This window comes from Ctenopharyngodon idella, chromosome 10 (assembly GCF_019924925.1).
Source record: "Ctenopharyngodon idella isolate HZGC_01 chromosome 10, HZGC01, whole genome shotgun sequence".
NCBI lineage: Eukaryota > Metazoa > Chordata > Actinopteri > Cypriniformes > Xenocyprididae > Ctenopharyngodon > Ctenopharyngodon idella.
The window spans coordinates 23879657-23904769 of NC_067229.1; the positions used below are offsets into that span (position 1 = coordinate 23879657).

At 41.2% G+C, this 25113-nt stretch overlaps 1 protein-coding gene across 6 annotated transcripts in view; it reads right to left on the minus strand.

The window, feature by feature from the left end:
• apbb1 (amyloid beta (A4) precursor protein-binding, family B, member 1 (Fe65)) overlaps positions 1-25113 on the minus strand; it is a 42745-nt gene that overhangs the window by 16673 nt on the left and 959 nt on the right. For 2 of the 6 annotated variants that reach the window (XM_051908822.1, XM_051908823.1), the window contains exons 2-9: positions 12565-13339; positions 11643-11833; positions 11446-11502; positions 11270-11346; positions 10842-10902; positions 10593-10739; positions 9792-9919; positions 3603-3717 (exon numbers count right to left, since the gene is read on the minus strand). In XM_051908822.1, coding sequence (XP_051764782.1) covers positions 3603-3717; positions 9792-9919; positions 10593-10739; positions 10842-10902; positions 11270-11346; positions 11446-11502; positions 11643-11833; positions 12565-13339 — 1551 coding nt within the window. The remainder of the gene's footprint in view (positions 1-3602; positions 3718-9791; positions 9920-10592; positions 10740-10841; positions 10903-11269; positions 11347-11445; positions 11503-11642; positions 11834-12564; positions 13340-25113) is intronic. The other 4 variants (XM_051908825.1, XM_051908827.1, XM_051908826.1 and 1 more) reach the window with 2 other exon arrangements.

Below are 25113 nucleotides of genomic sequence, written 5' to 3' on the forward strand. Positions count from 1 at the left end.
TGCAAACGCAGAGTCTCGTTCCCTGTTCTCAGGGAACCATGGTTACATATGTAACCTGAGACGTTTTGCCAACACAAGAATAAATTACATTTTTAAATATTTTCAAACAGTTATTTTAAATTGTAATAATATTATATATATATATATATATATATCTCTTCTCAAGGGACAATACTATAGAAATTAAACTTGGATATATTTTAGAGTAGTCAGTGTTCTGCTTGTATAGCAGTATAGATTTCTTTTAACCATGCAAAGCCACGTGTCCTATTCATCATGTTCATTTTTTTGTCTGCTTAATAGGACAATACAAATTTGTGTATCTTGTATTAGAGCAGTTAAAATTTGGTGCTTTGAGTACAATTCTCTCAAACTGACCACTGAATGTTCAACGTGACACCTCATGGCAAAGAACTCTCTGAGAATTAGAATTGTTGCTCTCCACAAAGTTGGCCTAGGCTATAAGAAGATCGGTAACACCCTGAAACTGAGTTACAGTACAGTGGCCAGAGTCATACAGAGGTTTTCCAAGACGGGTTCCACTCGGAACAGGCCTCGCAAGGGTCGATCAAAGTAGTTCAGTCCTCATGCTGTGCGTCAGGTGCAGAAGCTGGCTTCAAAAAACAGATGCATGAGTGCTGCCAGTATTGCTTTAGAGGTTGCAGAAGCGGAAGGTCAGCTTGTCAGTGCTCAGACCATACGTCGCACACTGCAACAATTCAGTTTGCATGCCCGTCTTCCCATAAAGAAGCCTCTTCTGAAGCTGGCTCACAAGAAAACTGGCAAACAGAAGACAACCTGTCCAAGAGCATGAATTACTGGACCCAAGTCCTGTGGTCTGATGAGACTAAGATAAAGTTGTTTGGGTCAGATGGTGTCCAGCATGTGTGGCGATGCCTTGGTGAGGAGTACTAAGAAAATTGTGCCTTGCCTACAGTCAAGCATGGTGGTGGTAGTATCATAGTCTGGGGCTGCATGAGTGCTGCTGGGACTGGGGAACTGCACTTCATTAAGGGAAACATGGATTCCAACATGTACTATGACATTCTAAAGCAGAACATGATGCCATCCCTTCAGAAACTGGGCCGAACGACAGTTTTCCAACATGATAACAACCCCAAACACACCGCCAAGATGACAACTGCCTTGCTGAGGAAGGTGAAGGTGATGGAGTGGCCAAGTATGTCTCCAGACCTGAACCCTATTGAGCACCTGTGGGACATCCTCAAGTGGAAGGTGGAGAAGCGCCATGTGTCTAACATCCAGCAGCTCTGTGATGTCATTATGGAGGAGTGGAAGAGGATCCCAGCAACAACCTGTGCAGCTCTGGTGAATTCCATGCCCAGAAGGATTAAGGCAGTGCTAAATAACAATGGTGCTCACACAAAATATTGACACTTTGGTCACAGTTTTGACATGTTAACTTTTGTTGCCAGTTATTTAGACAATAATGGCTGTATGTTGTGTTATTTTTAGAGGACAGTAAATCTGTACTGCTATACAAGCTGCACATTGTCTACTATATATAAAGCATCTTAAACATGTTTTGCTCAAACCTCCACTGAATGTGAGGGTAGACTTTTAAGATTACATATATACATATATATATGTGCAGCTTGTATAACAGTGTAAATTTGCTGTCCCCTCAAAATAACTCAACACACAGCCATTAATGTCTAAACCGCTGGCCACAAAAGTGAGTACACCCCTAAGTGAAAATGTCCAAATTGGGCCCAAAGTGTCAATATTTTGTGTGGCCACCATTATTTTCCAGCACTGCCTTAACCCTCTTGGGCATGGAGTTCACCAGAGCTTCACAGGTTGCCACTGGAGTCCTCTTCCACTCCTCCATGACAACATCAAAGCGCAAGGTCTCTAACATCTGGTGGATGTTAGAGACCTTGCACTCCTCCACCTTCCGTTTGAGGATTCCCCACAGATGCTCAATAGGTTTTAGGTCTGGAGACATTCTTAAGCAAGGCAGTGGTAGTCTTGGAGGTGTGTTTGGGGTCGTTATCATGTTGGAATACTGCCCTGCGGCCCAGTCTCCGAAGGGAGGGGATCATGCTCTGCTTCAGTATGTCACAGTACATGCTGGCATTCATGGTTCCCTCAATGAACTGTAGCTCCCCAGTGCGGGCAGCACTCGTGCAGCCCCAGACCATGACACTCCCACCACTATGCTTGACTGTAGGCAAGACACACTTGTCTTTGTACTCCTCACCTGGTTGCCGCCACACACGCTTGACACCATCTGAAACAAATACGTTTATCTTGGTCTCATCAGACCACAGGACATGGTTCCAGTAATCCTGCTTGTCTTTAGCAAACTGTTTGCGGGCTTTCTTGTGCATCATCTTTAGAAGAGGCTTCCTTCTGGGACGACAGCCATGCTGACCAATTTGATGCAGTGTGCGGCGTATGGTCTGAGCACTGACAGGCTGACCCCCCACCCCTTCAACCTCTGCTGCAATGCTGGCAGCACTCACATGTCTATTTCTTAAACACAACCTCTGGATATGATGCTGAGCACGTTCACTCAACTTCTTTGGTCAACCATGGCGAGGCCTGTTCTGAAAGGAACCTGTCCTGTTAAACCGCTGTATGGTCTTGCCAACCGTGCTGCAGCTCAGTTTCAGGGTCTTAGCAATCTTCTTATAGCCAATGCCATCTTTATGTAGAGCAACAATTCTTTTTTTCAGATCCTCAGAGAGTTCTTTGCCATGAGGTGCCGTGTTGAACTTCCAGTGACCAGTATGAGAGTGTGAGAGCGATAACACCAAATTTAACACACCTGCTCAACATACGCACCTTAGACCTTGTAACACTAACGAGTCACATGACACCGAGAAGAGAGGAGAGAAAATGGCTAATTGGGCCCAATTTGGACATTTTCACTTAGGGGTGTACTCACTTTTGTGGCCAGCGGTTTAGACATTAATGGCTGTGTGTTGAGTTATTTTGAGGGGACAGCAAATTTACACTGTTATACAAGCTGTACACTCACTACTTTACATTGTAGCAAAGTGTCATTTCTTCAGTGTTGTCACATGAAAAGATATAATAAAATATTTACAAAAATGTGAGGGGTGTACTCACTTCTGTGAGATACTGATTATATATATAAATACATATACACACACACACACACACAGGGACAAAACATAAAAAAACATCCATATACTAATGCACTAAAATGCCAGAGAATACAAATATGATTTTAAATGGTCCTTAAAAACATTAAGAGTTAAGGAAGATCTAACATCCAATGGCAGATTATTCCACAGTCTTGGGCCAGCGATAGAGAAGGCAAGATCACCCTTCAATTTGACACACGCTCAGGAATTTTGTGTATTTTATTACCTTTATCCTCATACCCAACAAAAGTTAGGTTGTCATCTACATCACATACTATTAGTCACCTCACTCTCAAGTAGTTTTCTGATGAACCACTCCATTTATTATTCTTTGCTCATAAATACCTGAAACGTTATAATTTCAATAAATCTAGGATATTTTGCACTCTACAGCAAAATGCACAACAACTTCAATGTTTAAACAAGAATGTGAATATTTTCAGCCAGCAGCTAAGGTGTCCTTACCTTAGAGCAGATGTCATGCATGCTTGTGGCAATGTTTTTCGCAGGGGTGTCACACCGAAATACATGACACTTGAGCACATGAGTCAGCTTGTCTCGGGCCACATATGCAAAGTCCCTGCAATAAGAGACAAGAGACAAACCTAAACAGCTGCATATATGTTGTGATAGAAAACATTTTATGTCAACATGAAATCTACAGAAAATGCAGACTAAGGATGCTCAGGTCAAAGACCATGAAGACTAGGGGTGGGACGGTTTGCTGAAAAAAAAAACAAAAAAACAACAACAACAAAAAAAAAAAACGAACCGTTCAGTTCTCCACACACGGTTCGGCACGCACAAATCTGACGATGCATCTATAATATGGTTTGTTGAAAACAACGTGCAAAACAGACAGACGGATTCGGCTAATGTATGTTTCAGTCGATGGATATGCATTGTGGTTTCCCAATACGTTACAACAGTGATGATCAAAAGAACATGGACAAAACAGTCACTCGTTGTAAACAAATGTTCAATGACGTGCCGAATGCTCTATGAGCAGTCATTTACGCCGTCATCACCCGGGTGTAGATAGTGCGCGACGCAAGCGCAGGTGAGACCTGAACATCTCACATTGCTATCTGTGTTTAAACAAAACTCATTTAAACCTTACCAATTTAAACATTCATCCGTAAGACGCGAAAGACAACTCGTGCATGCTGTGAGGAGATTTGTGTGTGTGTACTCATCCGAAGCGCGTACATGTAGAGCCGCGTCACAGCGCGCAAATACTCTCGCGCAAATTCTCTTTCAAGTCTTGAATCTAAATGGACAAATTCACACAAAAATTATGTCAACATGCCCATCTTAGCGAGTATCCTAACAAACATAGTAGGTTATGTCTTAAGAGAAAAACGAGACAGACAACGCATGTGTATCAGTATCAGTGTACTGGATCTTTGAATTAGGTCTTAAAGGGACAGCAGACTAATATTCCTGTTCTGTGTGTTTTAATGTTAATCGAATGACAAAGCATGAAGAAATCACTCTTGACTGAATAGCTTTTGTAACTTCAATAATGTTTCATCTTTATTTAACTATTCAAAGAAGTTTATATGCAGTGTTATTTTATATTTGATTACTTTATTCAATTTCTGTACCTGAAAGCTGTTAGATACCTGAAAAACCTGTAAAGCATTGTTTATTTTATTTGTATCTTAGCTCTCACGTATATTTGTGCTGTTTCTTGTAGTTAGATTATTTGTTTTTATTTTCTTTATCTTTATTTGACAATTGTCCTATTTTTTTTTACTGAACATAGCACATACCGAACTGTACCGAAACCGTGACACAAAAACCATGATACAAACCGAACCGTGAGAAATCTGAACCGTCCCACCCCTAGTGTAGACTTACCCAAAAAGTGCTTAACACAGTAGAACAGTCATATGATTTGCTTAGATCATTACAAACCAATCACCAGAACAAAACACAGTGAAGTGTTTTACTCCACTGTAAGACTTAAAATGTGCAAAACTAAAACTCTCTTCGATACAAAAACATGCCCTTCTGTGAGTTATTGTTTTCATTGTTGATCATTATTATACGAGCAAGAATGCAATGTTTCCCGAAAATCCACATGATTTCAAATGTGACAGTGACTGTGCACACAGTGAAACACGCGCTTTGTGCTTACAATGTTCAGTATCGTTTTACCTTAAATGCTCTACAAAGACATAATTTATGCTGTTTGGAATGCAGTTGACCTTTATATTTCAATACACGAAACTAACTTAACGAAGCAGCAAGAGACAACTGTGATTGCATTGTGTAAGAGTCCAAATCCATCTGAAAATGTCATTCGACAGACATTTCAAATGCTGCACAGGCAAGATCTGATGGAACTGACCAGGCACCCATCTAGACTTATGGCATGTCACATGACTACCTGGAACAATGTCCATGTCACTGAGCGGTGCATGAAATTTTTGACATTTTTGACACAGAGCCCTGAAACAACATTCAGAAAACATATTATCTGAGAAGGACCTTGCAGAAAAACCTTAGTTGTCAACATCAAGCCAATACATCTGTTAGGACGAGTCCATGGGCCCCAATCTTTGGGAGGGGGTACCAAAGCTGCTGCATCACTCTTCTGCTCCCCTTGATGCAGAGGAAGAATGAGAATGACTCACAGCTGGCACAGGTTCTCAAACACTACAAGGAATAAGTTGCTGAAGCGCTGCTGACTGTTGTGCCTCTGTGTAGTAGTTACTACATTAAATATTCAACAATATTATTGATCTGACTGCATTGACACTATTGTATGAGAACTGAACTGACATGGACAATGACATCACTGTCTTTTCTCCAGAGCTGCTGTATAGATAAATTAAGTAAATTAATAACTAATGATTTTTACAATGGAAATGAATCAACACTTAACTTACTTAAGCTGGACAATGACACTACTTTCTTCTAGAGCTGCTGTACAGCCAAAACAAACTTTGTTGCATAATTAATTAATTTATTAACCCTGGTCATCGCTCTCCGTGTTCCCCCTGTGCAGCGCACAGCATCACGTGTCAATATAAACAACACGAGGCGCCAGTGATAGTTTTTATTTTGCCTCTAGAGGCCCCTCTCTTTCTGTATAATGCCATCAGACCACACCAATGCTCAGCACTCTCATACTGTGTAATGACAGCGCACCCTTCTCAACCGCTCCAGCAATGGATGCAACCCGGAAAAACTACTGGTATGGATTTTGGCCGATAACCGATTGTTCCATCAATCAACTATCTCTCAACTAATGCTGTAAACAGGAGCAACAGTTGGTACATCATTATATTATTAAAAGGTTAAAATTAAATCGATTTGTACACTAAATATAAAAACATTATTTGAAAACGATTTTCTCTTTCATAAACATTTAACATTTCCTTCGTTAAACATTTAAATGGTGGCTGCCATAAAACGGATTTATTCAAACATACATTCAATATTGAAGCACATGTTAAGTACAAATAAGGGATATTATCTAACGAGTTTTTGGACACTGAACGGCTTTTCTGAGGTAAATGCGACAGTAAACGTGACACTTTTTACAATCTGTTTTATTGATGTATTTCTGCGGTTGAAACACTCATTGAGCGATTACATGAGACATAGTACAGATTTTTTTTTAAGTTGTACTGTATCTTTCAACATACCTTCAGAGGTTCATTCATGTTTATTTCATGTTGTAACAATAAAGTGGAAGAGATGATCGGTTCGTGCGCGCTGCTTGAACTGATGGCACTGTCACGCGCCACAGAACGCCAGGAAAGATCGCGACAGAGACGTGATGTCTATGATCTCACTCCAGTTTATGGGAAAGTAGCCTATTTTCGATTCTTGTGAGGTTTATTGTGATGCTTGCCTTGATTCAACTTCTCGTGTCGACTGCGCAGATATCAACAGCGCAACGGGGTTGTAGGTTGCCAGGTTGAGGTCACAAATGGGTTTGAATTTGTATGTGTCGATTGCGCGAGTAGAATGTGTTTCATACAAAATCTGGCAACTGGACAACCTTGGAATAATATAATTATTTGATTATTCTTATAACGAGGTTTGGGCCATACAAATTATGGGAGTTTCCATAGAAATAGCAAAACGGGAGGGGGGAGGGAGATGGGTGTGAAAACGGGAGTGTTGACAGGTAGGCTATGTGGTTGGTTCATGTGCTCTCTGCGTGAACTTAAGCGCTGCAGCGATCAGTCACTCTACAGAGTGCCAAGAAAGATCGCAACAGCTCGAGAGACGTCCATGGTCTCAACCCAGTGTATGGGAAAATAGTCATTCACTCCTTGTGTTTGATGAATAACAGGTGAGCTGAAGGATAGCACAAAATTACACAAATCTCTAAAATTACTACGCAATAGGCTAATGTGTGTGTGTGAAGTGAATGAGTGTAAACTGAGCACAGCGCAAATCAAATAGCCGCGCTGTTTGTCTCTCAGAAATGAGTGCTTTGACAAAATTTGTCTAATACATCAATAAGATACTGCATCATAAACATTTTCTACTTTATATGTATTTAAATGTTTAAACCTTGCGAGATGATAGACGATATGATACACAAATGGGTGAAAATTCTAATGAGCAGCGCGTTCGTAAATCAAATAGCCACGTTTCTCTTGCGTCTCTCAGAAATCAGCTTTGTCAAAAGTAGGCTGCTATCAACTAAAACACTACATCATACACACTTTTACTATTCGATTGTACAATATGATCAATTAATGAGTACAAACTGTATGAATGAAATGAAGCACGATAGGAAGTCAAGACAAATGTAGGACTATATTTTTTTCCGCAGCCAAATGCCGCACGCTGGAGATCTGGCACGGTGCCGGAAAACTTTAAGCCCTGTATTTAAATAGCAGTCTTTTTGCATTTTAATATTCACAGACACTAGTCCATAATCACGATTTAACCCTCTGGGGTCGACGAACGTGCAGGCGCGTTTTGGTGAATTTTTTCAAGCAGCAAAATAAACAAAATGCTCCATCATTTATGGTCATATTGCAGATAAATGCAATAAATCATTTGAAACTGTAAAGGGTCTAATTTTTTATTTGTGTCCAATTACAATCATAACATTGTGCTTTTGTAAAATAAAAAACAGGGCGTGCATTCTACCGTCTTGGTCTCTGTAAACGTTTTTCTGGAGCGCGTCACAAAAATGAACAAAACTCAGCGAATGCTTGTCACACAGACATGAGCAATATATCTATAGAAACATTTAAGTGTTGACTTATAAATTATCTAATTCAAAACGAAAACAAATATTCTGTTTATGTAATCTGTATGAAAACAGAGAGATGTACAGTCTTTCCTGTGTGAGCTCATCACCGCTAACATGAACACGTCTACAGACACTGCGCTATTCATACGTTAATGATCTGCGGCGATCCATGCAAACAGTCAACACCCACATCAACTTGATAAAAAGCAACAAGTTTAATAAGATTAATTTACTTTACATCGTTTTGGGACGTGATGAGAAATAATCCTGGAAGAATCATAGGGTCTTATATTTATAATGAGAAGCATTTATAAACCTGCTGTCAACTGCAGTTTTCCATCAAAATAATTTTATCTTCTGGAAGTGAAGAATAGGCAGCATTTCATTAATTTATATATTGGAAAATAAGGAATTGTTAACCCTATGAGGAAAAAATTGTCATCACTTACTCCAGGGTTTCGACTATAGCTATACTATAGCACAGGGGTATTCAATTAAAGTTCCAAGAGGTTCTCTATATTTCCTTCCCAGGGGATTTTCGGACAATACTTTTTTTTGATCAGTTATACATTTCCATCGGGGCAACCGTAGTACTTTGTAAAAGAAAAAAAAAAAAACTTAAACGCTCAAAATAGAGAATCTTGGGCCCCGAAAGCCAAAGCGGTGATGTCTAAGAATTTTTACCAATATTCACCAAAAAAAAAAAAAAAGTAAATATTTCTCCCAACTGGATATGAATATAAAATGTTAGATCAGATTTTTTAGCAGGCTATTTTATGCATTTATTTATTTATTTTTACATTTAGACACCTATGTGTATGGCACATGGACTGAGAAAACATACTGGGGGTGCAGGGTTTACCTCTTAAGAAAAGTATGGGCTGTTTTTATATTTTTGCTCAAAGTAATAAACTACTAAAAACAACGTACATAATCTAATAAGTTAAACTCTCATCAAGAGCACAAAATAAAGTTAACTAGTAGTTTCAGGTTTTGTTGTCTTCCCTTGTCTTAAATAATCAACTAAATAATTCTTCCAAATTATAACATTGTTCATTATGAAATGCTCTTAATATGCTAAGTAATCATGCTAAATATGGGAGAAAAACAAAACGTAGAAAGGTGCCACACGTTAACTTGGTTGTCACAAACATGTTTACTTAAACAGTTGGAGTCATCTGTATGCAAACAATAAAACAATAAATACAATACACAGCACACTACCTCTCCCTGGGATCCATGATGCAGCAGGACAGACAGAATGAAAACACAATAACATAGTAATTCAGCATCATATTAATTATATATTAAAAAAGCTTCAGTCAGAGTATTGCTGTTACTACAGAAGATAAAAATGAGGCAAAAGAAAGGTTAAGATCAATTATCTCTTATGCCGGCAACTGAGTTGCTTACAGACTCACCTGCCATCATCGCGTCCCACTCCCCAAACACGGATGCTGACGATTGGCTGAGAGTGGAGCAGCGTTCGCTCACGAGGCTCGATCAGATTCAGAGTCTCATTCTCCAGCACCAGCAGCATTTCCTTCCCCTACAAACCAACACAAACACAAACAATGGCATACTATCATATAGGCCTTTATCACACTTCCGCGTTCGAAAAGCGGAAGCTTCAAACAGCAGCATAAAAAAAAAATTCCGTTGCAGCCTGTATCAATTGCTGTGCCCATATTTTGTGATTTAAAAGGGAGTGCGCAAGCTATACTCTATGTGTATGCCCAATACTTCAGAGTCTGATCACCTTATTTTATAGCAGAACTGCAAGAATACAAAATATAAACAATATATCACGTTAAAGAGCATTAGAATTAGACAAATCTTAAAACATTAATTACGACTAGTCTATTTTGGGGGGATTAAATTAAAGGTTTTGGGGAAACATTGTATTAAACAATGTTTACATTTTTTCATGCACTTAGCCCCTAACAATAGTTATATAAATAAATATATTTATAAATAAATGGTCAGTTCTTTTTTGTTACAAGAACAAAACGTTAATAAACATATGAAGACAACACTTAAGTTTAACTTTTTGTAACTTAATTCAATACTGATAATACTGTATACTTGACAAAACCTTCAGCAATTATTGTGATATGAAAAGTTGATACAGTCACATGCCTAACTGTTATCAAACATAGCCAATGTCTCTTTTATCCATTCATTCTTTCAAATTCTAACGATTTCCACACATATGCACATACCTCACCCCAGATGCCAGCTGTGTCATCTAGATTGTGTTTCTGGTAGGACAGTTGTCGAATACAGTTATTAACGGCAACACTACTCCTGCCAGGAGCCATTTCCTCCTCTGATATCTCCACCCAGCCCAGAGAACGCACTGCAAAGCACTGCAAAACACACACACACACACACACACACACAAAGAAAACAAACATGGAGAAAACAAACATCTTGATGATGTGCATGTGATCAGTCATTTGTGCGTTTACCTTCGCCCCCTCAATACTGCTGACATAAGTCTGTTCCTCTTCCTCCTCAGACTGAGAAAAACTGCACACAACAAGATGATGACACAGAGAAGGGTCAATGCTCCTGTAACTCAAACAGTAGAGCAGAGGTGCCCAATCCTGTTCTCTTCCTGCACAGTTCAGTACCAACCCTGCTCCTACAATCTTGCTTCTACAAACATTTGTGCAAGAATGGGTCGCTCTCAGGAGCTCAGTGAATTCAAGCATGGTACCGTGATAGGTTGCCACCTGTGCAATAAGTCCATTTGTGAAATTTCCTCACTACTAAGTGAGTGGCTTTAGATAAGTGTCTACGAAATGCATAAATGCAATGCAACGTAAATGTTATTGTGGAGTAATACTGTTTCATGCTCAGTCGTCAAGTCTGTGATGTTTGATCGATCTTGTACCTCAGATTGATGGAGGCGTAGCGTAGAGTCGCTCCCTCAAACTCCTTCAGACTTTTATCAGAAGCTACATCCTCCTTCTGAGCGATAAAAAAAAAGCATTATATGGACTTAAAAAAAAAGAAGAAAAAAAAAGAATGAGGTGTTTGTCAAGTCAAGTGACTCCATTATGAACCTACCTGCCAGAGTTCTTCAACACTGAATGTGTTTGGTTGTGAAACACAGCTCCATGTAATCTAATTAATGTTTAAAGACACGTACAAAGACATTAGCATTCACATGGGTTAAAATAATACTTATTAATATTAATAACTGCAAACCATTTAAATAAGAAAGAAATATTTTTGTAGACATATATATGATGACATGCATGCACCTGTGGCTCGTCAGTGGGTGTGAGCGCAGGCGATGCACTGGCTGGTCTCTCCTCCAGGGGCCCAGGTGGCTCCCACTGTGTGGTACCTGTGGGAATGTGCCAGTAGTAGGTGCCTGATGTGTCCTGCACTCGCATCCAACCAGCGGGCAGGTCCGTGTCTGTTTCAAATGCACTGCCATCCCAATAGGACTCTACAACCAACAATGAAACATGTTCTCCTTGGGCCTGTTTACACCTGGTATTAACATTTCGAGTGATCCGATCACAAGTGGTCAGGTAAAGCAGATGGCAGTAATATGCGTCACAAATGTGAATTTCAATAGTTCTCAATAGCTTACTCGCCAAAACCAGTTTATAATGTATGGTCGTTATGGACTAAACAGTTAATAAGAGGTCTTTTTTTCCCTATAGGCACAGCTCAGTTACACAAGATGAGCCTGCTTGTAGTAGATATGATGTTCATTGTGCTCATTGTTATTTTAGTCAGTTTCCTAGATTAAATTCATATAATCAGTCTCAATGACATCAGGCATACAGAAGATGCTCTGTGAAATCTTGTGTATGTTTATGTTTGCCACGATATAATTGGTTATACTCTTTACTCAGGTAAAAGGGAAAAACACTGAATAAAACTTAATTGATAACAACAGTTCCTATAACAATAGCCTAACAAACACTTGAGAGCTAGATATTTTTATCGACATAATTAAAATCACTAAATCACAGGCAGCATAGCATGTGTACTGACAGAAGTAGTTACCTTTTATTTTACAGGAACAACAGCGCAAAAGTCAGCAAGATATGATTAATCTGGTTACACAACTAATACTGAGGTTTAGTGAACGACACACAGTTTAATCTGACTACACTTTTTTTACTTGGGAATTTTCTCTGTGATCACCTGCCATTCTGTGTGACCTACCTGGCTCTTCATCGGGGGTGCTGCTTGCAGTGCTTTCCTGTGACAGCGACATGCAGCTGGAGTCCTCGTCACTGGTAACGCCGTTCTTGCCAAACAGCAAACAAGCATTTCTGCTGCCACTTTCGCCTCCTTTCTTCTGAATTTCAGATGGGTCTATGTTCACGCATCCACTGGGATTTAAATTTTCCTCTTCCTCTCTTTCTGCTTCCTTGTCTCTCATCTGCTCTTGGTTTTCCTGATTCTTCTCCATCATGGCAGCAGAAGAGTAAATCAGAAGATGTTCATCAGCCGCCCAATCATGCAGGTCAGAGCAGAGCGCTTTCAGGGTCTTGTTCTTCTCTTCATTTCGCCGCTGTGAGTTCTGGTTTGGGTTTCTATCTGTGGATTCATTCTTGTTTTCAACCAGATTGAGATTCTGGTCTTGCTGCTGCTGTTCTGCTAGCTTGCATATTTGGTTCTGATCTTCTTTCATCCACTTGGTGTTGCTCTCAGAGACTGGAAGACCATGTTCATTTTCCTGATTTCTGCTCCATTCATCTTCCTGGTGCTGGAGGGATGCATCATCATCTAGTCCTCCCATGCCTTTGAGGAGCTGGATGGAGGTTGTACTGGCGTAATTGTGTCGACTCTTTGGAGAGAAAGAGGTTGACCCAGGAGTATCTTTCAGGCCCAACTTTCTTTCATAGGATAAGCAGAGGTCAAGAGTCAGTGAAGGTGGTATGTACGTGTTTTCATTGAGTAAGTCTGAGGGGCTCTTCACAGACATGACACAGAGCTGTAACAACACCACACATTATATGCATCTTTAAAAGGCACACCTTCACTGTAACGCCATCAAAGACATGAACATTTCACACACAAACACACACAAACTCACTGTGACAAACATGCTAATCCTGGGCACTAAAATTGGGAGTTAATTATTTTACACTTCAATTTCACTATTCATAGCTAGGGATGACTGATCCTATACCCTGATCTGTCTCAGCACTGAAAAAAAACAAAAAAAAAAAACTTTTTTTGTTGTACTGGGTATGACTAATTGCGTCTCTGAGCAACACAGTGTTTCCTTACCTTGAATGAATCAGCTTTTTGAATGAATCAGTTTAATCAATGACTAAGAGTGGCTGTGTCCGAAAACTGGAAAATGCTGCCTTCGGAGGACACTTTTCAAGGTAGGAAGGCATCAAGGCACATCCGAATCCAATGTTAGCTTCACTTCGTGCAGTAATTACTGTAGTAATTAAATGTTTGTTTAGTTCTCACCAAAGCTTGCGCTATTTTGTTGTAGATCATTAAACTGTTACGCTGCCTCAGTAGTCTGTACGAAATCAGTTTCGTCAGGTGCCTTCATGCACAAACGCTGCCTTACACGTCATTGCCTGATAAGGCAGTGAGGCAACAAGTCAGCTGCCTAGGTTTTCGGATGCAGCCATAGATTATTTAGGGATGCACCGATACCAAGCTCACGTACTTCTACTCGTACTCGTAAAAATACCCCCGATACCAAAGACCGATACCTCACGTGACGTAACTGGCAGATTTTTCCGTGTACAGAGACACCGATGGCAGCAGCAGAAACAACGTCAGCCTCGGGGATGTGGAAATACTTCAAAATTAATGATGACAACCCACACATTGCGAACTGCATGCAAAACATGCTGAATGACACAGACCAGAAGCGCTCTCTCTCTCTCTCTCTCGATCCCAGTTCTCTTAGACGGCGCACAATCAGTTCTCCTTGTGCCTGAATGGTCAAATGCACAAATAGCTGTCAAAATGTCCTTAGTGTGGAGTATTTCACGTAAATACAGTCGGTTATGGCTTAAGTGGACGTAAACAGGTGGGTGAAAAAAAGGGTATGTCAGTAGGCCTATATTATATCCATAGATTTGGCCTTAAAATGACAGTAGCCTAATTAAATATTTGTCTGTCATTAATGTTCATAATATATATATATATATATATATATATATATATATATATATATATATATATATATATATACACACATACACACACACACAGTTGCAAGAAAAAGTATGTGAACCACTTGCAGAATCTGTGAAAATGTGAATAATTTTAACAAAATAAGAGAGATCATACAAATGCATATTATTTGAAAACCTTTGAACAGGATGAAGATGTATCAATTATCCTTATTTTGTTGAAATATCATTGTTTTTCATTTAGTACTGCCCTTCGGAAGCAACAGAAGATACTTGCATGCTTCCCAGAAGAAAAATTAAGTACAATTTAGATACTATTTATATTTTATGCTGGCAGATACATACATTAACAGGATGCAATAATAACAGTGTAAATGATTTTATCATTATTAAACACTCGTTAGGCAATTTACTTCAATATTTAGAACATTTTCTGAATTTTTATTGAAAAATAAATGCTTTCTGATTTGATATGTGATGGGAAAAGAGAGAAAAGCGAGCTTGGCAAAAGGCGGATTTGAGCCCGGTCAATCGCGTCACATGTTTGTTCTCCGCGCCCAACATGCTACTCTCTACTCCACTGAAGCCATCAATCACGCTTGTTGTTTTTAACTTTGTGTGACATTGGTGGGCAGTGGCAGTGCTACTATAGATTTGCACTTAAGACACTCTGAATAATCATGTTATAATGTTTTCCTTTTGCATTAAGATTATATTTATAACCACACTGGCAGATAATTTTACAAAAGTAAAATGCACTTAATTTAGATACCCCCCAGGAAACAATACTAAATATCTTATATCATTTTCTTAAATCAAGATGGATTATCTAGCCTATATAACAATTTTTAGATATTTGTACTTGAAATAAGACAAAAAAAATAGGCTACTCAGTAAGAAAAGCATTTTTGCAATGTGAATGAATGATTTAAATATCACTTGCACTTTAAAAAGGGGGAGGAGACCGAAAGAAATTCTGAGTTTACCGAAGAAAACCTGCTCGCGACCAGGTAACTGACTGAGTGTAAGTTACCTCTCTTCCAGAAACGGGCTTGACTTACCCTGCTTTCTCGGGTTTGACATACCTCCCATTCTGAAATGGAAAACCCAGAGTTTAACCCATTTTAGGGTTAACATACTCAGAGTTTTCACTTAACCTCCTTTCTGAAATGGGCCCCTGGGGCTCTGAGTTGACTTACCCTGAAATGGGAAACTCTGAGTTTTCTGTTTCAGAACAGTTGAATTGAGTTAGTTCAATCGACTCTGAGTAGGTTGACTTGGAGTTAAGCGCGTGCACCACGACTATGAAAAGCCATCATCAATGGAGCTCCGATATTACGATTCACCATGGCAACAGCACGTGACAAAATGACGTCTGCATACTTCTGAGTCAATGCAAGTTTAATTCTTATCACTGTTATAATATCAGAGGTGAAAACTGGTAGAATGGTAAATTATTAAACTAATATTCGTTTTCATGGTATCCCACATGCAAAAAAGAAGAATAAAAAAATAATAATTTAACAGGATGCAATAATAACAGAGCGTAAATGATTTTATCATTATTAAACACTCGTTAGACAATTTACTTCCATTTTTAGAACATTTTCTTCATTTTTATTGAAAATAAATGCCTTTCTGATGTGATATGTGATGGGAAAAGGGAGAATAGCGAGCTTGGCAGAAGGCAGATTCGAACCCAATCAATCGCATCACAAGTTAATTCTCTGACCCAACACACTACTACCTACACCACTGCAGCCACAAGTACATATGTCAATTTTAACCTTGTGTGACATTGGTGGGCGGAGCTACTGTAAATTTGCACTTAGTAATAGACACTCTGAATAATCTTGTTTTCCGTTTGCATTAAGATTATTTTTATTACCACACTGGCAGATATTGATAATTTTACTTAAGTAAAATGCACTTAATTTAGATCCCCCCATGAAACAAGACTAAATATCTTATATCATTTTCTTATATGCAAATTCCATCTTGATTCAAGAATTTTTAGATATTTCTACTTGAAATAGGACAAAAAATACTCAGTACGAAAAGCATTTTTGCAGTGTGAATGAATGAATGAACGAACTATTTAAACATCACTTGCACTTTAAAAAGGGGGAGGAGACCGAAGGAAACTCTGGGTTTACTGAAGAAAATCTGCTCCCGACCAGGTTAGGTTCACAAAGTAAGTTACCATGGTAACTGACTCTGAGTATAAGTTACCTCTCTTTCAGAAACAGGCTTGACTTAACCTGCTTTCTCAGGTTTGACATACCTCCTATTCTGAAATGGAAAACCCAGAGTTTCCCTCATTTCAGGGTTAACATACTCCGAGTTTTCACTTAACCTCCTTTCTGAAACGGGCTCCTGGTCACCCTAGGTTGTTTACATTGGTTCACAGTGTTATGTTATAAACATTTGTTCTGTAATATTTGTTTAGCACATTTTTGAAAGGCAGATTAAAAAAGACTTGATGTTTGTTTTTTATTATGACTTTGGTAATTATGCCCTTTGAAGGTTATTGGACACTGTGAAATTTGTGCTTTAAGTTTGTGACAAGCACATACAAATTATTACTTTTTTCATTGGAGTAATAATCAAGAAGCTGTCCTACATTCATTAGTTTCACTGTGTTGTGCTTGGAAAACTGCCACATGCGTCTCATGTCCTGGGGTTCGCAAATGGATGTAGCAGCGGGGTTAGAGACGGGCCCTGCCTTATCTCTGCCTTCACCTGCTGCATCCGGTGTGTCGATTCGGAGGCAGGAAGCACGCGTTGCGGTTTCTTCCGCTCCAGTCGACACAGTCACGTTAATGGCGTCTAGTTCCGAGGAGCTGGACGTTGTTAGCGTGACAACGGGAGAGACTGAAGACTCGCCACTTCACTCTCCCGCGAGCGAGGAGCTCATGGAGGTGCTTACTCGCGCTGTTGCCAGGCTTAATATCGATTGGCAGCCGAGAAGCAAGAGCAGAGAACTGGAAGTAAACTTGATGAACGCTTCCTACCATCAAGGTCTGCTCTACCTCCACGTCGGGCGCTACCATTTTTTCCCGATCTCCACACTGAGGTGTCGAGATCGTGGAAGAGACCGGTGTCATCCCGTGTTTACTCTCCTCAAACCTCCACATACAGTAACGTGGTGGGCATGAGGAAACACGGGTATGGGGCGATGGCGAGAGCGGAAGAGACGCTCGCGAGCCATCTCTCTCCACAGGCGGCATCGTCCCTCAAAGCCCCGACGTTGCCCACTAAGCCGCTAAAAACTACATCAGCATTAGTGGGCAAAGCGTACTCGGCAGCAGGTCAGGCTGCGGCATGCTTACACACTATGGCCATCATTCAAGCATACCAAGCTGACCTGCTGAAAGACTTGGGCGATAGTGAGGAAGTGGGGGCTGATTTCATCCATGAGTTGCGTCAGTCAGCAGATTTAGCGCTCCGTGCCACCAAGGAGACGGCCAAGTCAATCGGCCGCTCTATGGCAGCCCTGGTGGCCACGGAGCGCCATCTCTGGCTAAATTTGTCTGACATTAAAGATCCCGACAAGACGTTTCTCTTGGATGCCCCACTGAATCCGTCTGGCCTCTTTGGTGACGCTATCACGTCTGTCACCGAGAGGTTTCAGGAGGCAAGGAAGCAGGCTGCTGCGATGCAGCAGTTTCTTCCTCGTCGTGCCCAAGTCCCTTCGGCTGCTGGGCGGGAGCAGCCGAAGCCGAGTACGAGCACCTCGCAACAGCACAGACAACACCAGAAGCAGAGCGTTGCTACCCGTACTCCCCCTCCGAGGAGCTGGGAGTCGGAGCAACGCTCGCAGCCGAAGTCCTACAAGGGCAAGACAGATCTGAGGGCTGTCACTGCGGCTAAGAGGGCTTCGGCAAAGAAATCCTGACGCCAGCAGCGTCAGGATCCTGAGGCTGGTCCCCTCCGGAGTCAAACAGTGTTCACCTCTCTCAACGGTGCCTGTTTGTCTTCGGTGCCCTCAGGGGGGAGCTCTGCCAACCCCGCTATCATACCGGGGCGCAGTAGCTCCTCGCGGGTCACCCGAGGGTGGCGTGCTTTCTCTGCAGTCAGTTCAGTTGTTCCCTGCCGGGGTTCCGCTTCAGGGCACTGTGCTGGCTGCCCATATTCCACCAGAGGCCAGCCTCGAGAGGCTGGTTCCCTTAGTAGATTTTTTGTCAGAGTGGAAAAATCTGTCAAAAGTATCTCAGTGGGTCCTGCACACGATAGAGAGGGGGTATGCGATTCAGTTCAGAACACGCCCACCCCGATTCAACGGGGTCCTGCCCACTATGGTGGGCCCCGAGCAGGCTCTGGTAATGGCACAAGAAGTACAGACTCTCTTGCAAAAGGAGGCTATAGAAAGGGTTCCTCCTCCCAGCAGGGAGTCAGGGTTTTACAGCCGCTATTTCATTGTGCCAAAGAAAGACGGGGGATTGCGTCCAATTTTAGATCTACGGCAGTTGAATCGAACAGTAGCAAAGCTCAAGTTCAAAATGCTGACAGTCAAACACATCGTGTCACAAATCAGGTCCGAGGACTGGTTTGTCACGATAGATCTAAAAGACGCATACTTTCATGTATCAATCCTCCCGCAACACAGGAAGTTCCTAAGGTTTGCTTTCGGGGGCGAAGCATACCAATATCGCGTTCTTCCCTTCGGCCTAGCATTGTCACCTCGCACCTTCACCAAGTGTGTAGACGCGGCTCTGACGCCCTTGCGTATGCAGGGCATCCGCATCTTAAACTACATAGACGATTGGTTGATTCTGGCTCAATCAGAGCAGATGGCGGTCCAACATCGAGATGTTGTTCTCGCTCACATGAGAAGGTTGGGGTTGAGATTAAACACAAAGAAAAGTGTGCTTTCTCCTGCGCAGAGGACCACTTATCTAGGCGTGGTGTGGGATTCGGTGATTATGCGCGCCCGTCTATCTCCGGCTCGCATAACATCGATTCTCTCGACTGTCTCAGACATAAAGCTAGGCCAGTCACTCACTGTCAAACAGTTCCAGAGATTGTTAGGTCTTATGGCAGCAGCGTCCAACGTGATACCTTTTGGCCTGCTGAACATGAGACCATTGCAGTGGTGGCTCAAAATCAAGGGGTTCTCACCGAGGGGGAATCTTTTTCGTATGATCAGAGTCACGCGGCGATGCTTACGTGCTCTAGTCATATGGAAGCAACCTTGGTTTCTGTCCCAGGGACCTGTGCTGGGGGCTCTCAGTCGTTGCGTCACGCTAACGACAGATGCGTCCCTCACGGGCTGGGGGGGCGATCATGAGTGGTCGCTCGACTCAAGGTCTTTGGCAGGACCATCATCTTTCGTGGCACATAAATTGCCTGGAGATGCTGGCGGTATTTCTAGCACTGAAATATTTCCTTCCAGACCTCAGGGACCATCATGTGTTAGTACGATCAGACAACACTTTGGTGGTCTCTTACTTGAATCATCAGGGGGGTCTGAGATCACGCCCATTGTACAAGCTGGCGAATCAGATCCTCCTGTGGTCCCAAGGGAAACTGCTCTCCCTCAGAGCAGTATATATCCCGGGGTACCTGAATGTGGGAGCAGACATCCTGTCGAGGCAGGGGCCGAGGCCCGGGGAATGGAGACTTCACCCAGAGATAGTGAAGCTTTTATGGGAGAACTACGGCGAAGCTCAAGTGGATCTGTTTGTGTCTCGAGAGACGACTCACTGTCCACTGTGGTTCTCAATGTCAAACCCAGCACCTCTTGGGCTGGATGCTTTGGTACAGCCGTGGCCGAGGCTGCCACTGTACGCCTTTCCCCCGATTGCGCTGCTCCTGGGGGTTCTGGAGAGAGTGCGCCAGGACGGGGCCCGTCTGTTGTTAGTAGCCCCATTTTGGCCGGCTCGAGTATGGTTCTCGGACCTGGTATCCCTTCTCGACGGGTCTCCGATGGAGATTCCGATCAGGAGGGACCTTCTCTCTCAGGCGGGCGGTCTGATTATGCACCCCCGTCCGGAGCTATGGAAGCTGTGGGCATGGCCTCTGAGGGAGCACAGCTCAGAGGTTCCGGTCTCTCAACCGAGGTTGTAGAGACCATTCTCCGATCCAGAGCTCCCTCCACGAGGAAACTCTACTCTTTGAAGTGGAGATTATTCACTTCTTGGGGTGAAAATCACCAGTGGGATCCTGTTAACTGCCCGGTTAGCGCAGTACTGGATTTCCTACAGGATAGATTTTCTTTAGGGTTATCCCCCTCCACACTGAAGGTGTACGTGGCGGCCTTAGCTGCTTACCACGCTCCTTTGAGTGGGGTATCTTTGGGGAGACACCCACTTATCACTCGTTTCCTCCGTGGCACTTTGAGGTTGAGACCCGCAGCTCGCACGAGAGTACCGGCTTGGGATTTGGCCATTGTGTTGCAAGGCCTTTCTATGGCCCCCTTCGAACCCATTGAGGAGGTGCCAGAAAAATTCCTTACGCTCAAAACTGTGTTTCTGCTTTCTATTACGTCTCTCAAGAGAATTGGAGACATTCAGGCCCTGTCGGTGTCTCCATCATGCCTTGAATTTGCGCCTGGTAATGTTAAGGCTTTCCTTCATCCCAGACCGGGATACATACCTAAGGTTCTCACTAACCCTGTGAGACCTATTGTGCTGCAGGCCTTCTGTCCTCCTCCTCCTTTTACGTCCTCGGACCAGGAAAAGCTAAATCTGCTGTGCCCGGTGAGGGCGCTGGATGCTTATGTCCACAGAGCTGCCATGTGGAGAAAAGCTGATCAGCTATTTGTATGTTTTGGAGCACCTAGGAAGGGTCTCCCTGCATCCAAGCAGAGAATGAGCAAGTGGGTGGTCGAGGCCATCTCACTTGCTTATGAGTCATTTGGACAGCCTTCACCATTGGCCGTCCGGGCTCATTCAACCAGGAGTATGGCTGCCTCTAAGGCTTTAATCTTTGGAGTTTCCCTAAATGATGTTTGTGATGCGGCAGGCTGGTCCTCACCGCATACATTTGTGAGGTTTTATGAATTAGACCTCGGCTCCACTCTGGGGGCGCAGGTGTTACTGTGAGTTGAGCGCTGAGGCCTTACACGAACGGTCACTTGCTCGTATGGCGATGTTGGGATTTCGTTCCCATAGCGACTACGCAGCGCGAGTTCCCTTGAAAGGGAACGTCTCGGTTATGTATATAACCTTAGTTCCCTGAATAGGGAACGAGACGCTGCGTTGCCCTGCCATACTCCCGTCATGCCCGTAAGCGACTTGCTTCAGTATTTCAGAAGCTGAATGAGTGTGTTTTCGGGCTGGCTTTATAGTTCCTGGTCAGTGACGTCACCCGCCTATGACGTTCCGTCTCCTGATTGGACAGATTTCATACGTGCTTCATGACGACATCACGCAGAGGCGTTCCCATAGCGACTACGCAGCGTCTCGTTCCCTATTCAGGGAACTAAGGTTATATACATAACCAAGACGTTCTATGCAACTGAGTTGACAGAAAAACATGATATATATTTCTAGTTCCAACATTATTTGTTCTTCAGATATTCCTCTTCAAAAAAAAAAAGTATCAGATGTATGCAAAATGGCCCACATTTGGTTTTTTTGACCACTGAAAATGTGTATTTACGGATTTACTCATGGAGCCGCGTTAGAATAGAATAGAATAATTTTTATTGTCATTGCACAACTATGCAATGAAACTTTGTGCTTCTCCTCAGTGGTACATCCACATAAAAAAATAAATAAATATAGACAAGAAGAACATAGAGTTAAAAAAGAGAGAGAGAGAAAAAAAGATATCCATATCTCTGGGATTGAACCATTGAAGGTCTTTAAAGGATTAGTTCACTTCAGAATTCAAATTTCCTGATAATTTACTCATTTGGACCTTCAACCCATTGGTAGCCGTTGAAGTCCACTATATGGAGAAAAATCCTGGAATGTTTTCCTCAAAAACCTTCATTTCTTTTCGAATGAAGAAAGAAAGACATAAACATCTTGGATGGCATGGGGGTGAGTAAATTATCAGGAAATTTGAATTCTGAAGTGAACTAATCCTTTAAAATCAAGATATCAAAAGGAAAGTTTGTTAAGAACCAGAATCTATAAGGATATTAAGATATATTTAATACTTCTAGAGTTACAGGCATGCAAACTAGAGGCAAAAAACAAGAAGTTCTTTTCGCCATTTTTGAACCGTCACCGTTGGCATATAAAGAAACAAAGATTGCTAAACATATTTTACTAATACATCTATCAATCTCTGTGTAAAAATAAAATATTGATGCTGCCATCCTTCACAAGTCATTTTTACACCCCTGTGTATGGCTCCAAATCTCAGGTGAAAATTGTCATTTTGACCCCCCTCTGCAAAACAGTGGATTACTCAGTAACACATCTATGTAATACATCTATGACATTTAATATTTTGGCTTTCATCACTATTTATATTTGTCTTTCTACAGATTTTTTTTAACAAAAATTTGAGCTGGTGAAGTTCTGAAATTTGGTTGATTTGACACAAAATGACTTTAGTTTAGTTTATTGATTTATTGATTTATAAAGCACATTTCAAAACAACAGAGGTTGCAACCAAAGTGCTGTACAGAAAAATTAAAACAAAATTAAAACACACAAGCACATACAAAAAAAGAATTAACACACTGAATCAAAACCTTGAGGACAATCGAAAACACCCTTAATTAAAACATAAAGAATACAAATAAGTTTTTAAAGAGGATTTAAAAGTAGAAACAGAAGGGGAAGATCTAATATTGAGAGGAAGACTGTTCCAGAGTCGAGGAGCAGCCACCGAGAAAGCCCGATAGTCAGCAGCAAGAAAAAATAACAAAACTAATTAAAGCTGCAAGCAGCGATGAAAGGGCCCTCGCACCCAGGGCCACCACCACCCGGTGGCCTTAGGAAAACAGTGAATAGTGAGTGACATGCATGTAAGCGAGTCAATACAGTTGAAATATGGCAAAGTCATTTCGACTTGCCACACTTCCTGCTGCCACCAGGTGGCACTTTGACTATTACTGAATATTGCCATTTAGATGTCTTCAGGCTAAGACTAATATCAATCGTGTGAAGTTTGGAGCAGATCGGACATTGTTTACCTGAGTTATTACAACAACTTGTTTCGTGGCATTAATCGCAAACATTAGCACTTAGCCAAGTGTTGCATGATTTAACGTGTTTCTAGTATGTTTGATACTTCCTGGCATATTTAAATGTGTTTCTGTTGTCAGCAGGTAGCGCTATGATTAGCTGAATATTGGCATATAGATGTCTTCAGGCTAGGACTCTTATCACACATGTGAAGTTTGGGGCAGATCGGACACTGTATGCCTGAGTTACAACAGCTTCCTCCTTCATGGCGAAACATCTAAGTTTGTCAGGCCGCCACAGACAACGCCCTTCAGCTAAAACTCTAAATCTTTGCAATGTAACATCACGAAGGCCTTAAGATTAGACTGATCAAATATTATGTTGATCTGATTAAATCTCTATGAGGAGTTAATCACAGCTTTTGAATCCAAAAGGTTTTAATTATATTTTGCTACATATCAAGGTATTTTAAGGATTTTGAAGTGTCAAAATGTCATTCAGTTAAACCGCCTAATACAGCCATTTCATTTGTGATTTATCTTAAAAAGTAATAAATGTATATAATTCTTATTCTGGCATGATTTTATAACATCATATATCAACATAGTGCAAAATGGTATTAAAATTATGTGTAGAAGTCGTTGCTTTGTTATGAGAAAGAATGTCCGGAAAAATTAATTTCATTGATGTCATTCGGAGTAACCAATATAAAGGGGCCATTTTGGATCAAGTCATGCGGGCAATATCACGTGATATGATGTGACATCATTCAGACACCTGCAAAGGACCACATGGTTGTGAAGCAAAGTAACTAACTCTCTCTTAACTATATGAAAAATTCAGGTTTTCACTTGCTCATACGCATGTCCCGAAACATCAAGTCATTTGGTACAACCGCTATAAAACATGGAAAATGGGTAACACTTTATTTTGCAGTGCTGTAGTTACACGTTACTGCATGTACTTACTATAGTAATAACAGTAAATTATGCATAATTACAAGTAACTAACCCTAAACCAAACCCTAACCATAACTCTATAGTTACTCTAAGTACATGTAGTTAATTTATAGTACACAGTACATATTTAAGTAATTAAAATGTAACTACGGCACTGTAAAATAAAGTGTAACCAGTAAATGTTGTAATATTTTAAAAACTTGTACTAAATATAAAATTACAAGGACGTGTGGCTAGTAAATTACATTTTTTTTTTTTTTTTGTCTATTCAGAATCATGAGAAAATTATGATTCTCAATTTCCAGAATCTTGCAGCTCATTAAGTAAAAACAGCATCATAACCTCATGTGATTCTTTTTAGAATGCACATCAGCTTCCATGTCCATTAAAACTGGATTCCCCTTTAAATGTCTTTTCAAAGTAGATATACTAAACTGAGGTAGCCATCCAAACATTCTACAGTTTTTTTTTTAACCTGAGGACAAATGTATAATGTTTGTGACCTGTTCAATTCAGTATGCACCACATATGTAAATTCCTAGACAATGTATC